This window comes from Siniperca chuatsi, linkage group LG2 (genome assembly GCF_020085105.1).
Source record: "Siniperca chuatsi isolate FFG_IHB_CAS linkage group LG2, ASM2008510v1, whole genome shotgun sequence".
NCBI lineage: Eukaryota > Metazoa > Chordata > Actinopteri > Centrarchiformes > Sinipercidae > Siniperca > Siniperca chuatsi.
In genome coordinates, this window is record NC_058043.1 from 2,723,048 (window position 1) to 2,741,440 (window position 18,393).

Consider the following 18,393-nt stretch of genomic DNA (forward strand, 5'->3'; position numbering starts at 1 on the left):
GTTGTCATCTCCTACAATCCTCTTCACTTCCTCTCGTCTACATTTTTCTCTCCTCTCTTATTGTCTGCTTGAATTGACCGGCCTCATATTCAACTCTGAGCTAACTTCATGGCATCCGATCAGCATCTAATTTGCTCTTGTTATGAAATGCAACCCTTCTAGCGAGGGACCCCGGGCTATTATCTGAGCCCTTGTGGCATAAGCTGGCATCACAGCTTTCCCTTTAACACAGAATGATTATCAGGGCAAGCCAGGGCTAACTTTTGTCCAAGATTCCCCCAGCTTCTGTCATTATCTGAACATACCCTCCAACCAGCGGTTGGCTAGTAGTGCAGAATGGTTATTTGTGAGAGAAAGTTTTTGTGTAATTGTTATTTATATTGAGGCAAACATTTTAAATATGTCATGCTGAATACGAAATGTCATCATTGATAATTTGGATTTCTTTCTCTTTTTCCTTATCTCTTATTTTTCTGTGTGTCTGAATGTGCTTGTGAGTGGGTGTGTCATCGTTACCAAGTCAGCTGCTGCAGAAATGCTGCAGAGCTTTTATTCAGAAAGTACACTGAGTGTTCAAGATACTAGGAAAATCTTTCCTAAAATTGGCTTTCCCTGCCCTCTTGCACTGTGGCTAGCACTAATGCCAAATTATCCTCCCCAGACAGAAACTCAATGACTATAATGACAGTGATATGGAGATGGCAGCCAGGCTGCGGGAATGCAATCCCCAAGTTCCATTCTTAAAATATAGATTGCAGTCATAACACTTGAGAAAGCATTAGACTTTGATTAAGGGCGTAGCAGCAATTTAAAATATGAGATTTTGACTCTTAGTACTGTCAGCATTACTGAAGTGCCCATAGTCACAGCTAAGAACAGCCTCTCATTATTTTGGAGAGGCTTTTCAGCTGCAACAAATCTGCCATAGCGAGCTGCTGCTATTGTGGATGTCCAGGAGCGAGCTGACTGTCGGTAAATAACAGTTAAATATTAAACAATCAGGCTGTGAAGAGATAACCTGAAATTAGTTTGTGATGTGGGTAACATGAGTCATTTTGTAAGGAACTTTGGTTCAACAAGTATAGGACTATATTGTTCTTTATTTAGTTTAGCATAGCGCAGGAAACCCTCTATTCTCTGCTGTTTAACACTGTGAGCCATAAGACGGTGTAGTCCCTCATTCGTCCAGGAGTGTTCCATCATAGAAAAGGTTTCAGTCGTAGTCATCTGGACACTGTTTTCACCTGAAACTGACCTTCAGTCTAGGCAGGGTAAACAGCAGACACTCAGGAAGACTCCTTCCTGAGGGCAGGGCTTAAACAACACAGAGTAGTTCTCAGACCATTTTCACAATTGAGAATGACTTCCGGATGGGAGCCGAAACGTCTTGATTCTGAAAACAGTGTCCAGATGACTACGACTGAAACCTTTTCTACACTGTGAGCCATACTTCTGCAGTCAATTCAGACTGATTTTGAATTATAAGTGTTGCAGATTTAATTCCTGGAATATAAATCAAACTAAAGGAGGCAACATTTGAGATGTACATGGAACCCATATAGAAATCTGAATATTGTTGCAATGCAGCAGTTTGCCTTTGGTGCAAATTATGTTTTCATTTTTCATCTTCTCACACAGTTTTAATAAATGTTTTGGAAATAACACAATCAATCAGGATATCTTTCATCTCCTAATTTTAATAACTGGGCCTACCACCTAACTGCTCCATGACCATTTAGCTTTTTCTACACAGACAAAAACAACATTAGTGTAAGAAAAGGAAAGGGGCATCAACAGTTGTACCAACAGTTGACAACCACCAGAGTATGTTTAGACTTATGTAGCCAAATGAGTTGTGTTCCCACCCATATGTATGTAAAATGATCTGTATATGATATGTAATGAACATGGCAGTAAAAGAGAGTGGGCTGAGCTAACCTAACCAATATATTTTTCAAAGCTTCTGCTTGATTACATTATATTAGCTGATTGTTTGATACTGTGTTTACAGCTTGACAGTAGTGGTTGGCCACCAGCCAACAAGTTAGCATCCAAATACACAAATGATCACGTATAACAGTTAGGACATGATTTGTTCCCTCTGAACAAAAGGAACTGCCAGGTTCCTTGCCATCCGAATTGGCACCACCGCAGTGTTTTCACTAGTGATGGACAGGTCTTGGTGAGTGGACCCTTTCCCCTGGACGAGCGCAAGCTCAGTCTTGTCAAGGTGGAGCTTTAGGTGGTGTCTTGACATCCACTCCGAGATGCCAGCCAAGTTGTACATTTCCAGAAACCAGCTTCAGTTTTATGTCCAAAAACAGCTGAAAGGCAGAAAGATGACAAAGTGGCTGGTTGTTAGGCAACCTGATTCTGACAGTGGAGATGCTCCTGATCAAGCCTCCCTAAGTATTGTTGATTTGTTACTATGACAAAGTAACCATGGTACCAGTTAGCAATCTTTTTCTTGGCCTGCCTTTGTATTAAAGCTTGCCCAGTATACTGATTTGACAGTAATCAATCAATACCTGTCTATTGGCAGTGCTGTATAAACTGAGCATGCTGTGTTCACAGTGAGTAGCTTGGTGGCTCAGCTGCAGCTCACCCCTCTATTGAATCATTGTCATTGCCGTAATTACAATGAAAAACGCCCTCTTGGGTACTATTACTGCATCAACAAGCAATTCCTTTTTTCATAAACTTGCTTGAGGTGTCCTCTTCAGGGACATGAAGCATCATTTAAGACTCGTATTTGGCTGATTTGATAGCTTGATGGAAACCCGCATCTATTGTATAATGCTGTATTCATAATGAGTTCAGTCTGAACCTGCATGAACTCGACCAAAGTAGCTCCTTGAGTTCCGCCTTACACTTAGAGATGATTTACAGTGATTATTATTGTGAATTATTTTGATAACGTTGCAAAATGATTATTCTAATAACCGCTTCCTAGCCGTTTGGATACGGGAGGCGAGATGATTACTCTTCTTCAGAGAAAGGCTGTATGACAACGGACAAATTAGGCACATACATGCACCTGCGTGCACATTGATGTGCCACACACAAACACCTGCTCTGTCATCTCTGCCTTCACAAACTCACACATAATGTGAGGGTGTATATGATGATGTGAATGTCTTTCTGTCCTGTTGTTTTTCTTATCGCTTACAGATGCAGTAAACTCACTCAGCTACAGAAACACACACACACACACACACACACACACACGTCCTCATTTCAACCCTTACAAATAGGCCCAGACACTGCTGGTCCAGCCCCAGTCTTATTTCCATATAGATGAGAGACTGGGGAGTAAACACAGCCATCTTAACGAGGGTGATAAATGAATCTTGATTGGTTATTAATTATCCGGCCAATTAAGCCTTCATCTCCATATTCATATCAGATTATGTAGAACTGCTCAGAAATGGATCTCACGATTTTGCAAGAAGATAAGATGAAAGTTAACATGAAGCATTCTAGCTGATGCAATGTTAGTCTTTGTATCACTGGAACACTTTTCTAAATTTTTAATCAGTAACTGGTTATGTTTGGTTATCAGGGAAATTACTATGATCGCTGCCATTATTTTACAGTCTTTAAGGACATTTCTAAACATTTTCTTTACAGAGCTTAAACATATTGTTATGGAGCACAAGATGGACATTAAGGCAATTCAGATAATGACAGAATATTGTCATCTCTGATAAAAGTATAGTAAACTGGCTTTCTAGCTGCGTACACTGTGGTAGTCTAAGAAGGTCAAAGTAATAATAGGCATCATTTTGATATCACTCTGTCACTGACAGTCAGTGGTCACCCAAGCCTTACATTTCCAAGCACCGGAGACACCATCATTTTTATTTCCACTCGGATTGAGACGAATGATGTTCCCACAGTCTGAGCGGATGTCTGGGTGCTCCCTCGTGCATATTTAGTCCCTTGATACACAAAATTTTCAGCTGTCAAGGTTTTACTTCAAGTTGAGTCAACTTTCATGACAGCTTTCTACTCCGCAGAGGCATCTGATGAATGTTCGTCCATGTGGAAAGAACTGTTGTGCTTGCAGGAGGAGGAGGAGGAGGAGCAGGATTACTTGCTCACGCGCGCACACACACACACACACACACAAAATGGTCATGTAGCACAGGTCACATAGAGTTAAGGGTTGTAGTGTGAACCCAGACCTTTCCCCAGCAGCTCACTGATCTGGTTCTAACTCTGGAGTTATCTCCAATGTCCATCGCAAATAAACATAAATCCGCTTAGAAATCATAAAAAGACGCTCTTTACAACTCCAGAACTTGCCTGAGAATGATCACGTTTTTAAGTTTTCTTCATTTTGTTTCTTGTTTGTGTCATTTTGTTAGTTTCTTTGTTATGCACATTTCTAAGCATCCACACAAGTGTACACACACACCTCAGGCTGTGAACTAGTCCCACCCAGACATCTACACACTCCCAATATCGTCAGGTATCCAGCCTTTTACTGACTGATTGTTCATGGCTAATAAATATTGATTGCTGACTGTCATCCTCTTCGGGGCAGCGTGACGCTAAACCAAAACCAAACATGTTGCATCTTCAGATGAAATGTTATCATTTTACATTTCTATATTCTTTAAACTTTGAATATAATTGTTTTTCTGCCAACATACATGTAGATTATAGTTCAGTTCTTGTGCATTATTTTATGGGGAGATATTTGCTTGTTGCAGAAATAAACCTGTGACCTTTTGGTTATTAGGCTATTGCTCTGAAAAGACAAAGCTAACAATGTCACTCCAGAAGATTTCTGAAACAAATTGTAATATTATCATCATTTTTTTTCATTTTAAGAATAATTTCAAGCTTTGTTGACTTGTAATAGGACCATACCAGTGTTCTTGCAAGTTTTAGCCCCAAATCATCAATACTTTATACTGTAGTATTGCTGTCCATTTTCGAGTGCATGGTGGAAGTTCCGGTTTTCTAATGTTTGTCTTACTTTGTGACGTAGCCATTGGTTTCCATTCACTGGTATGGTTCTTATGATGGGTTTAGATAGAGGTTTTCTATTTTTTATTTTTTTTGCAAACAAAGATCTTGTTGTTGGTAAAAATGTTAAAATGTTGAAGCCAAGGTCGCCTTGCATTCAGTCAAACTGCTGACTCATAACCGTTTTTATCTCTCCACTGAATCTCTGTTTGCTTGACTGTCTTAGTCACTCATGTTTATGTTTTCTTTCAGGATGGTACAGAGGATTCTCAATGAGGAAGCCAAATGTCAAGGTAAGAGAGACTGACAGCTTCTGCTCTTCAACTCTCTTCTCTCCGACTGTTTGACTAATAACACTTTATTCCTTTTAAGCTTTTGCTCTTGATTTCTCCATTCCCTCTTTTTCTTTCCACATGTCCAATTCTCTTTTCCCCCGTCTTTCTCTGTTGTGGTGATGTTGAGAAATGTGTTATTTATATATCCAACATTTCTGACTGCATTTTTAATTTGATGGAGACTTATGTAAATAAATTCCAGTCTTTTTCTCTCTATCCTCATGCTTTCTGCCTAACCCGTTTCTACTTAGCTTTTCTCTCCATCCATTATCTTTGCTCTCATTTTGTGGCGGAATGTAAACTTCACACAGTGGGAGACGAAGGGTAGACATTGTTTAAGTGAAGATTCTTGCTTGAATGTGAGTGTAAAACTGTCACTCAACCACTGCCGTACATAACCCTTCTGATGGCTGAAAACAGAGCAATATATGTTTCCCAACAAACAACCAACCATGCGAAGTATGAACTCTAAATAAAAATGTGATATTTAAATAGTGTATATCAAATAGTGTAATCAGGCAAAAACACTTCTTCTCCCCAAAGGCTGCGTGTAGGCATCATGACCTCAGTATTTCTAAAATTCTGCCTGTGGCGCAGAAATTGCAGAAACAACTACAAATGCTTGAGTCTAGCAGAGATGTTGCCTTGCATACTAACAATATTTAGCTACTTTAGTAATCTAGATCCCCGTGGGCCAACTATGTTATCTTAAAATGTAAATCTTTATCCCCCACGGAGTTGTAATTCCTTCATTAATGCATTTTGCAGTGTTAAATCTGTGACATAACACAGAACGTTTTTGGTTCAGTTTTGTTGTACATCTTCTAACAGTAGAAAAATCATTGGGCTGTACTTTCCAACTCCGGAGTGTGGTGCTCAGATTGGCTGCTCGTGTACTTTCTTTGGGGGAGCATTTGTATTTATGAAGTCCTGTAAAAGCACAGGTGCTGGTCTGCAGTGTTACTTGGTGCGTCAGTGAGATGAGTGAGTCAGTACAACAGTGCACCGCAGCGTGTGATGTCTTGGTATGTTCTAACAGAGCCTGTAGTTGTTAAGTTCCCTCTGATTGTAAGCATGTTTTTTAGCTCGGGTTAACATCGCTAGCAGGAGACCTATGGCGTCTGATTGACAACAGATATTCTCAGTAACAAAAGTAACATAGTCTGTCGTTTGATGGAACCCAGCGCAGCAGCACGCGGTCTGATCTCTCAACGCAAAACAGCCTGTAGCGGTTCATGTCTTGTTTAGATACTCTGTGCATCACAGTAACTATTATAACAATGTGGCATGATGATAACTGCAAAGAAACAGTCTTGTTTGTTGCAAACAAGCCCTGCAGCTCCAGTTGATGATATCACTGACGTTGGATGAAACCAACATACCTTGAAAAAAGTCGTCAAAGAACGAAGGAAAGAATACCAATTTCTAAAACCCTGACAAGTGTTCATGAAACTAAACAAGAGAGTTTTTTGTTCAATGCCTCACTGCCCCCTTTTAAGGATGAAAAAAGTACTTTCGTGGTTTTGACCCAACAGCAACTACAGAAACGTGACCAGACTCTGCAAAGCATATAGCATTTTATTAAACATGCCTTCAGTGCCATGACAACATAATATGCTGTACCACCAGTATACTCCAACAGAAGCGTCCAGCAATTATTCTAACTCTCGAAACCGACAATCTGACATCCAGACCCACTTCATGCAGCGACTGGCCGGGTGTGTGGAGGCGGGGAAGTTGGCAGGATATGAACTTGTCGCTGTTCTCGTGTCCAACACTACGAATGCCTTCCAGGAGAGACCGTCTGAAACTGTGCGCCTTTGTTGCCGTATTTAAACGATGATCGTGCCTCGCGCCTCGCCCCTCTCTATGACGGCCGGCCTTTCACTCCACCTCTGAGTGTGACCACAGGGAACAGCTATAAACACTTTTACCTTCCGAAGTGGTCAGACGTCACGCCGTACAAACTACCTGTAGTTCTTGTTGAGCATACCCATGCCTTTGAGTAACATGCAGGTTTTACAAACTGTCTCTTATTATACCCCTCAGAAAATACAACTTTAATGGAGTCTATAAAATTCAATCAGTGCTTCCTGCTGCTTTCCAAACTTCATATTTAAAGCTACCAATGCAGCTTTAACACATATCTCCGGGTTGATGCTTTTACCCAAACTGCCTCACAGTTCGGTCTGTTAATAGGATCTTGCACAAGTAATCTCGCTGGGAAATGAACCCCCGGCCATTCCAGGTTCATACATTTTAATGTCCACAGGTTGTAGATTATTATCATATATACAGTTCGATCTACAGTGTGTGTCCTATATAACAGATTCTACCAATCCGTCCTGTGAGCCGGCTTCAGAAGCAGTGACTGGAAAATTGATTATGGGATGTAAATTTCACGCAACTCATTAAAGTTACAAAAAAAATCTCTCAGGAAGAAATTGAGTCTGTAGGTTAGAAAACAGATGAGCGTTTGTCAAAATTTCTTCATTTCCACGTAACATTTTGTTCTGTTTAGAAGCAAAGACAAACCCCCGAATTTAACTTATCAGAGTGCATGTGTGACTTTAAGTACTGCAGTGGATTTTTAAGTATTATGTCTGATGAATGCAGTGCAGTGTGATTAGGTAATCAACAGTCCTTTAACAGATTTTATTGAAGCAGCCTTGCTGACCCTGTGCTGGATATGACTCACACTAACAGCTTCATATCCAGCTCTCTTTTTAAGCACCATGTCTGGATCACGAGCTTCTGGGTTTTCAGTCTTTAAAAAAAAAAGAGCCTCTTTTGTGTTTTGTCCTGCTCTGTCCCTCTGTCCTCTATGCACCAGCCTTCTATTTTATTTTACTTTGTGCCGTCCTGCTCTGTGTGTACGTAAGAGGCTTTATTAAAGTCTAGCTTTACTATATCTAGACCGCAATGTTTCCTCTAGCTGTTGTGGTCCCCTGCTGGGAGTTCTGTGCTGTAGATAGGAGCGGTATTAACATAAGACAGATCATCTGCTTGGGTTTTGTATTTCGTCTTAGAAATAGGCAGCAAGAGAAAGTGAGAGTTGATTAAATAAAACAGAAGCACCTCTAGTTTGGCTTGGAGATGTTTTTAAATGAGTTAATTATTAATGTCAACAACCCCCAAACACATGCAACAAACCAAAAACACTCATTTGAAGTGACATTTAAAGTTGCTCATGGAACTTGTGTCACAGTCTTTTGATGGTGCTCAAAATTAGGACTTTAATTACTTTTGTGATTTCACTTGGAAAGCGTCTCTCTGATGTTACAGCACCCAAGGGTCGGTCGACAGTGACGATGTATTCTTTGACATGATAGAGATTTGTTGACTGATCCACTGGATCCACTTATTGTGGATGAATCAGGTCTTTGTGTGGGCAGTGCTGCAAAGCATCGAGCAGGACTGCTTTAAGGTAAGTTGGATTTGCAGGAATTTCGCGTCAGTGTGATTAGGTTTGTAGGTAATTTGTCAATTTAATTTTGCAGGTTTATCCAAAAACTGTGATTCCCATAATGGCATTTTATATATTGACAGTTCCTCTATTGAATCTCCAGAAATGTTTTATAACATTATATATGCACAGTGTCGCTACCAAAATATAAAAGAGGATTGTATCCATATAGCCCTCCTCTACGGCAGACTAATCTGGAGCAGGCTGTGTGGTACACACTCTGCACTGGATTTCCATAATGCACAGTTCCAGGATGCCGCAGCGCCTCTGATAAATAGGGAAACGGGACTATTCCTCAGTTTGCTGTGGACTCCGTGGTCTTCTAAAGGCCGTGGGTCCGGCTGTTAGAACCACTGAAATAAGTTTAAGATGGCATTCTTAAGTTGTGTTAATTGTTAGTGTTGAACACTTTTCAGTTTTTAGACAAACAGACTGCTAACTATGTGAAATGAAGCACCTGAAATACAGACAGCATGTAAGTTGGTACACGTTAAATAAGAGTAAGATGTCATACATGGAATAAGTCTTTAAAAGAAGCTCTTCTAATCTCAGATAGGTACAGACAGGGTTAAGGTCGACTCCGTGAAAAAAACAAGCTTGCAAGTGAAAAGATCTTGCTGGGAGCTTCCAAGGCTGCACCTCCAGAGAGCATCTTGACTTATGGTTGACTAACATAACAGCTTGGCTGTGGGCGGCGCACTGCCATTCATTTCTCTAGGTTACAACAAGGGCAATGGGATACAGCACAGCAGGTATAATAAGAAAAAGTTGAAGCTCAGGTTTCCTCATGCAAATTAAATATCAGGGATCTTGAGAGCACTGCTTAGCAAAGAGAGCTCAGCAACTCTCGTTCACTTTTGTTGCAACAGCCACTGAAACCCGAAAGTGCTAGACAGAACCAAATAGACATGTCGAGATTCAAAACCATGATCTTTTAAATCAAAGACCACAAAGTCTTGTCATTCTACACTTTCTTTCAGAGGTGGAGTAACAGAGCAGCAGGAGGCAATGAACTTAAAGGTAGAAAATCCACAGAAAACAGCTGTGCACTGTTTGATTTGAGACACCTGTTGCTAACCTCAAACACGATCTGTTACATAGCCATTATTGTGACAAAAGCTGAATTATATTTTGTAAACTTGAAACTGAAGCATGCTTAACGAGAGTAACTTACTTCATGAGAACTGTATAGAAAGGAGAATGAACATCACGGTTCAGGAAAACATGTTTATTTTATCAGGGCTCGTCTGTCTGCCCATCTGATCGAGCACCTGTCAGTTACGTAAGGTGCTGCGCAGCGGAGGGCTTCAGAGGAAGGTTCCTTTCTCTTTAGTGGAAACAAAATGAGGGACGCCAAGATGTTCAAGAGACAAAAATGCAAGGAAGCATGCAGAGCTGTGTAACTCGTAACGTAAACACCCCAGGGATCTGTTTTAACGCTGTATTGGGCTAAACCGCATTTACACCAGTTTACTGTCCAGTCCAACACTGGTTATAACAGTCTCAGAGCAGAGAGAGGTCCTCAGAACAGCTGATAATCACAGTCTACTTGTCTTTAGTTATCCGATGAACCAAAATGTTAAATATTACAAAGTGACAAACCACAACACACTTGCAACTTTACTTTGCAGTATGGTGAGTGTGTGTGTGTTTACTATAGTATAAAGAGAGACACGTGGAAATGTGTGTGATTGTGCCACGTGTGCAAACAACCAACATAATTATGCCCACTTGCATGCAACAGCATTCATATCTTTGCATGCCTTGTTGTGTTGTGTGTTTGTGTGTGTAAATGTGAATGTGTATGTGCGCTGCCTCTTCCTGTGCCTCACTCTCCCAGCAGCGAGGCATCAGCCCAATCCTGTTAGTTCCACCCTAATCACCTGGTTTCTCTACAATAGGCTCGCTGGTCGAAACGAATCGCTCTGTCTCCCTCGGGAAATGCCTTCCTGCTCTGACTCGTCTCTAATCCAGCAGCACTATAGAGAACTTCACACTTTGAGGTTCATCAGCATTCAGATTACCCAGACCATCAGGGCCGAAGAGAGGGCAGCTCGCGGTCGGTGAGAGCAGTGTTTCTTACAGCTCAGATTAGATTAATGAGGAGTTGTTTGCATTAAGCTGTGAGAGAGTCGGTCCAGTACAACACTAACTACGGCTTCATAGGAAACACACATCTGACAGTTTCAACAAGAACTGAATATGATAGGCTTCATAACCATAGGATTCATTGCAGGGTTGTTCTACTGGATTGCGTTGGATTATATTGGATTGCATTAGCAGGTGTAGCATATAAAATACCAACCAATACCAAATACCAGCATGCTTCAACAAGGAAAGCCTTCATCAGAGTGTTGAAATGGAAATGATGTGTCCAGTCTTTAATTCCTCGTTATTTAAGTTTTGGATGTGCTACCGAGCACAACTTAATTGTATTAATTGTCGCAAAAATGTGTTAAACCTTTTAAGCGAATCTGTATGTTGGAAATTTAGGAAAATCTCTGTTGCTTGCTATATTAACTGCTAACATAAGAATGTTTTGGGTGTGACAGCCTTTTTAATCAGTCTGTGTGAACTTCCCTGACTGGTCCAGACTGCACACGTTAACGTGCTATATTAACCTGGGCTCTGTCAACAGAAGTTTGGGCTTTTTGTCAGAGCTCATGTGTTATTTTGCACACTGCACTCAATGAATCAGTGTGTAGGACTCATTGTATATGCGGGATATTGTCCATTTTTGGACATATAATTTATGTCTGAATAACACTGCTGCCATGTAGAGTAACAATGCTATAAAGTTAAGACCCCTTCTCATCAGTTCCACTTTAAACTGGTAAAGTTCAGCTAGCAAAGGTCTGAGATGTCTGTGTCCCTCCGCCCTGACCTTTAAATATAATGCATGAGTTTCTCTTTAGAATAAAAGCAGCAGCAGGGCTGGCTGCCCAGATAGTGACGAATCCCTGAAGATGCTGTGTGTGAAGTGTACTGTTGGCATTTAGGGACATTTAGTTGTGAGTGTTGTTGGCAATAGTAGTTAATTGGGGTATAAGTTTAAGATTTTTTTCTGTGCGTTTTATAATCTTTTGCATCTTTTTAGATCAGAGAAACATTTAAAAAAAAAAACGTAAAATGTTTGTCAATCTGTGTGTGTGTGTGTGTGTGTGTGTGTGTGTGTAACTGGCTCTCTGGTGTCACTGATGCACCTCCCACAGCAGGGCAAGGAAGGGCGTTATGTTAGTATGTGAGGTGACTGCTGATCTACTCTGCCAAAGTGAACACACACCTGTCTGCCAACTGCTCTGAGCCAGGTGTAAATACACACACACACACACTCAGCAAGAAGCGACCATAGTCCTTCTTTCCCAGTGACATCCAGCCTAAATGCCATGTATGCGAATGTGTGTGTGCTTAGCTAAGTTCGGTGGAAGCGACTGCCTGTCCTGTCACCTTCCAGCAGAGATTATTAGACCAATCAGGGTAGAGGGTCAGAAACGAAGAACACAAATACACACATACATGTACACACACTCTCTCTCTCTCTCTGTCACACACACACACACACACACACACACACACACACACACACACACACACACACACACACACAATCAGTGGGGCCTTTGGGACTGTGCTCGCTGTGCATTAGTCACGGTCATCAGTCCATTTAAACATGGATCAGCTCAGTTTGGCTCACTGCTGTCATATTCTGCCCTCTGCTGCTCTCTGCAAAAACCCAGCTCTGATATCAACATCAACTACACACACTGCACACACTGCACACACTGCACACACTGCACACACTGCACATACCACACATGCAGTTAAATACAGGCCGTCACTTGTCGAAGTCCACATTTTTAGACTTAATGTCTCATTCTAAGATATTGAGTTAAATGTTCAGACTGAATGGTTTCTTCTTCAGTGCTCTGTCTGGTATACTCTAGCAAGCACAACTGCATAATATAATTTATAAAGTAAAATCATCCAGAATCTAAATTCAAGTCCAATAATTCACAGAAACATTTGTTGATGAGCTTGAGAGCTTTCATGGTTTTTCAGCATGCACTGACAAACATTAAAGAGGCACACCAGTCTGTCGGACGTAATCTAAACATTTGAAATAAAAAGTATGCAAATACGGCTTTACATTTTTTTTTAAATGTTTGAGCTATGCTCGATATCTCAGCTGCTTATATGCTCAGCTTTCAAGACAGACATTAAAGTTTCAGTCAGACAGTTTTCAAATAAAATCATCCATTTATACTGCAGAACATTTTTACCTCAGGTTTTGCACTTATTTTGTTTATTTGTTTATAGTTTGTGTGAGATTAAGTATTTTTTATTATTTGAACATAATCACTTATGTGCAATCAACCACCAGCTGTATTCACAGAAAGCATCAGTGGGAATTATAAAGGTAGAGGCTAAAAGATGAACTGAAAGGAACAAAAACATTCACTTTAAAGCAAACATAGTTCACAGATTCTAATGCAGGTATTCAGGATTTTTTAAAAATGATTTGACCCTTTTTACAGGAGGCACTGATCTACAGTCATTCTCACCCTGCAAATGTAAAAGCATTTATAGGAAGAGTTTTAGTGAGGAATCGAGGTCCAGCTCGTGTTTATTAGAGACTGGTTTAATAATCACTTGAAAACTTCTCTTTACAGTAGTTTCTCTCTTAAGCCTTCATTTACTTTATACATAGCTTGTAAAATGATAAATGTATTTCTGTACTTTGGTTGTCAGTAATGTGCAGTGTGGGGAAATGGACAGTTTCTTGTATGATGTTCGGTTGAGACAAGAGTGTCAGTTTAGACTTGAGGTGGCAGGAACGTTTAGAGACAGTTTGGCAGTGATGCGTGGATGAAATCCAGCTTGTTAAATATGTAAAATAGAACTGAAACAAAGACAAAGTCCGTGTGGACATCTTCACTGAAGCTGCTGTCCTCTATCTACTCTTTCATGTCGCTCGGTAGTTCACGCTCTCTCGCTACACTGTATTGTATGCTTGCAACAGGTGTGAGTTTGCATCTTTTTTTGTCGGTTTGTGCGTGTGTCGTGGTCTTTGCCTTCACCATTTGCCTGCTGTGCCTTTAGCTGATACACGTAACATGCAGTATCAGTATTACACATTTCCTTCCTTGAAGGTCAAAGTTATCCTCCTGGTTGGACATCTGAAAGCAAATTACTGGAAGGAAAAATAGGTGAAGAGAGAGATAGAAAGGAAATATATTTGAGTGTGTATTGGTGTCAGTCTGTTTGCTTTTGGGGGTTTTATCACTCTGGGATGTCGAGCTCCTAATCACTGCCACAAACAGCAGGTATAAAAGGCCTCTCTCTGCAGGGAGCAATGCGTGGAGATTACACCTGGCACAATACAAATATGGTTTAGACCTCTGTCTGTCTGGGTCTGTGAGCTGCCAGTAAGTGTGTGTCCGAGTGTGTGTTTGTACTGTATGTAATTTAGAAAGGGACAGAGGATCTCTTCAAACTCAGACTGAACGGAAGATGAAGAAATAGAATTCTGTAGACTGTTGACATCTATATGGAAATTTAAGACATTCGAGACAGATACTGCGGTGTAGAAAACAAGGCAAAATAACTGCACAGAGACTGTAGTGCAGTTTGTTCTGAGTTGGAACCTAATCTGACCCAATAATAAGACAACAATAAAACAACCACAAAACACAAGAATTTATGAGTGTAAAAACTGAAAATGTCGCCATCGCAGAGCCAGCAGTCCCTCGGTGTCAGAAAGCTGAGCACAACACAATGATCTGAGGGTGAAACAGTCTGGAATGAAGCTCATATTCAGCAATGTCCTTATATTCTCTTAACTACTGTACCGGCCCAAATTTAAGCCCCCCCCCCAAAAAAACACCAGTTTTTGGAAGAAGACTTTTTGAGGTTACAGGGAAAGTTTGCCTGAGATACTGTTAATACTGTTAAAACGTCCTCATCCTTGAAGCCCTTTCTCTCATAAAAGTGAAACATTAAATAATACCATTAAATAACGTAAATCCCACATTTGTGTTGCCTGTCACATACTCACTCCTGTCAGGCTCTTGGAAGCGGATGTGTTTTTGAGCTCCTCATCATCTTGGACAGCGGTAATTCTTGTTTGGCTGTAAAGACATTGGGAGACGTTTTCACACGCACCCTTCGCTGCAGCAAAACACATAAACACGAGCCTTCAGAAACTGGGCTTTCACGGCGTTCCCCTCGTGTCTAACAGATCTCATGTTTTCTAATCTGAGTCAACATCAGAGGCGTGATAACTGTCTACATACGGCTGCCTACATGTGACTTGTAGTTGATCGATCACATTGGAGTTTGTCAGAGATGACAAATGTAAAGTTAATGTCCTTCACTGGAGACAACAGACATCATTTTGGCATGGTATCTACTTAGCTGAGCCAATACGGACACAGAGGAGAACAAGTTACAGCAATGGAAGCGAAACTGTCTGGACTGTTATTTAGGGAGACATTTCCTTAAAAACTCAAAGGTTCAAACTGAAACCAAAATGTGTTGAAAACCAGCAGGAAAGATGCAGCTACAAAACTGATGTTTGTTTATGCAGAGAATGTGGATCTTTTGGACATTGCTGTCAGTTCATATAACTATGAAGTATGACTAGATGTGAACAGTCTTCCAAAAATATCAGCCAGGAGCAGCAATTTGAAATTCTGCAGGTCGGTCTGCAATGTGCAAACAGACAGAGAGAGAGAGACTCTATGGATCTTCTTGCCTTAATGAAGCTAATAGCACAATGTCATTGCAGTGGAAATGCCTCCTTCTTAGACTGTTTAGAAAGACGCTCATTGTAGGCAGTTGTACAGTTCTGCAGTTGTTATTTTATCATCCCAGCCGAGTCAGAACCACTGCATGAAATTATAGACCAGACCCATTATAATGCTGTACTTGGGAATTACACAGTCCTTTTTCTTGCTTTCAACAAGGACAATGAACGGAGCAGAATGCAACAAAAGAGCTCTGAATAGAGTAGAATAGCACAGAATAGATGGGAAGGTTCAGGATAGAAGATAAACTCCTTGAGGACAGTAGAAGGACGACACAGAAGAAGAAAGCAAGGTAAAAGAGAAGACAGGAGAGTGAAGCACAACTGCAGCCCTTTTTCCTGCTTTCAGCTTGTGACAGAACTGACTGGGACACAATGAATGGCAGTTTATCACAAGCTCATTAGCAGGTGTGATAAGAATGAAACAAAAGAGAGTGTAATTACTGTACAGCAGTAGAACGGGGGCTGGAGACCAGTGAAGTGGCAACGAAAAAGAATGTACTATGTGGTTGTAATAAGAAAAATCAGGGAGAGGAGGAAGAAATGGGCTTAAAAGAGAGAAGAGGCAAAAGGCTACGATGATCAGACCAACTGAGATGTGAGGAAAACAGATTGATCATAAAAAGGAGGAGAGAACAGAGTGATATTTTAGTCATGCAAAAACATTTCCTCTGCAGCACTTACAGAAACACACCGACCTCCATGTGTGTGAACTGATGAGCCAGGAGATCCATCTCACCCACCGAGGCTCCAGCTCATGTTGAGATGAGTGTGCTAAATGAGCTAAAAAGGGTGAAACCAACACATTAAGCAGGATGCAATCTGCTAATGTTTCCAACTACGACTTTGAACTTTTGCGCAGTGTTTGATAGCTGTGTGCTCTACTGACTTTGATAAGTGCTTTAAACTGCATACGGTGATATTTAAAGTGTTTTTTAATATGCTATGCCCTCTACCATGACTAAGTGGTCACCGCCCACTGTCTTTATAAGCAGGGATCAGTAAGGACTCTCTCTCACTTCATGTTGTGCTGTAACATTTTGTTCCTTTCACAGCCGATGCCCTGCTACTGACCTGAAACAGTGTTCGCAATACCTCAGCTCTGCCTCTCACTTTTAAGATTATATGCAAACCTTTTCAGTGCGTCCTGTATGTAGAGACTTAAGTATTTGAGCACCATGTGTTCTTAAACCCAGTTCTACCTGTCTGATGTAAGTTTGGACATTGTCACTGTGAGTAAACGTGCTGTGACTAATCTGGAATATTTGAGCTGTGTTTCAGCGCTGCTGGTTTACTAAAACCACCGTGTCAAATTAAGGCAACATTTACGTCAAATCCGTCCATGTCCTGAAACTGAAACCATCTTTTTTTAGACGGATAATCTTGTGGAGATTTGATGTGGTTCGGCTGCTTGGTGGAATCCAGATTTCAGTGAAATGACCCGCACTCTTCAGATTTGGTTGACTTGACTGTCTGTTATGCATGCACGGTTCATCTCCAGATGTTAAACTAAGTGTCCCACTCGTGCTGTAGCTATCCTTTCAGAACATTTTCATTATCTAGACGTTGACTGAGCATGCATATAAGCCATTTGTGCAATCGTACGTAACATTTACACACTTTCAGGACATCAGTGATAGAGCCTTCGACTGTCGACCTCGGTGTGGATCCATTCAGACATAATGAGTTGTTGTCTTGCTCAAGGGCTTCATGACAGTAGTTGCTGAAGAAGTGAATGTCACAAACCTGAGTGTCTCTTACAATGTCATTTTCTAGCATTTTTCGGTATATTATTTTAACTCATAAGCGCCTCCCTCTGATGATCCGACCCTAAACTACCTTTACCTCCAGCAGCTCTTTGACAAGAAGTTTTGCCGGACAAATTCCATATTTTCAAGTAATAATGAAATGAAAAAGTATTTGCAAATAATCTGTTCAGCTAATTTTCCAACAACTGTTATTCATCAGATTCTCTTAGTGTAATTACACACAATTCCCTCAATATGCAGGTCTAAAAGGCCACAAAGTAGCCTTTTCTCACAGAGACGATATATCAGCATCTTTTTAAGGGGGACTGTCTGCATCCAAATCATCAGTTAAATCATTTATGACCCCGAGCGTTTTCACCACTGGTCAGCAGTAAGGTTACAAAGACCATTAATTATTTAATAGTCTAGCAAAGACAAACGTGGGAGAGTGAGAGTGGAGGGACGAAGTCAGTCTGAATTCAGGCAAATATTGCAATTTCACTGAAAGCAAACATCAGCAACTCACTGCTGATATGATGATCTGTGACTACAGTTACAGTCTGTAAAAACAAACAAACACCTGCAATGAAATTTTTATCTTTTTGCACATTTTTCTTATCATATTGATTTTAGTTTTTTTGTGAATTCACAACGTATTTAAAGGCCTGAGGCATCCCAGAGTTTCCCTGCAGTGGGTCACCTTGAGTTAAGAAGTTGCTCATCATATTAGAAACTTTTATTAAAACTATTTTATCAGTCTGATATGTATGGGGAATATAGGACTTATTATGGTGGGGGTTTTTTTTGCCGCAATGAGAATAAACGTGTGTGTGCATTAAATAGCTTTTTCCAGGAAAAGTGTGCTTGCTTTCTAAAAACTGCACAGAAAGAAAGGAAAAAACTGCAACTACCCAGAAAGTTTTTAAAAGGATTTATAACCTGTTGCTGTTGATTTTGAGGAGTTCTTGCTTTTCACTTTCAATGGATCTTTATAAATTTTAGTCTGTATGGCATTAAAATGATCCCCTTTAAACATGATATATATATTAACCGATGTACTAA

General features: G+C 40.6%; 1 protein-coding gene across 16 annotated transcripts in view; it reads left to right on the forward strand.

Moving 5' to 3' along the window:
- LOC122869858 (dedicator of cytokinesis protein 3-like) overlaps window positions 1-18,393 on the forward strand; it is a 189,469-nt gene that overhangs the window by 72,150 nt on the left and 98,926 nt on the right. For all 16 annotated transcript variants that reach the window (XM_044183299.1, XM_044183326.1, XM_044183316.1 and 13 more), the window contains one exon: window positions 5,230-5,270. In XM_044183299.1, the coding sequence (XP_044039234.1) occupies window positions 5,230-5,270 (41 nt within the window). The remainder of the gene's footprint in view (window positions 1-5,229; window positions 5,271-18,393) is intronic.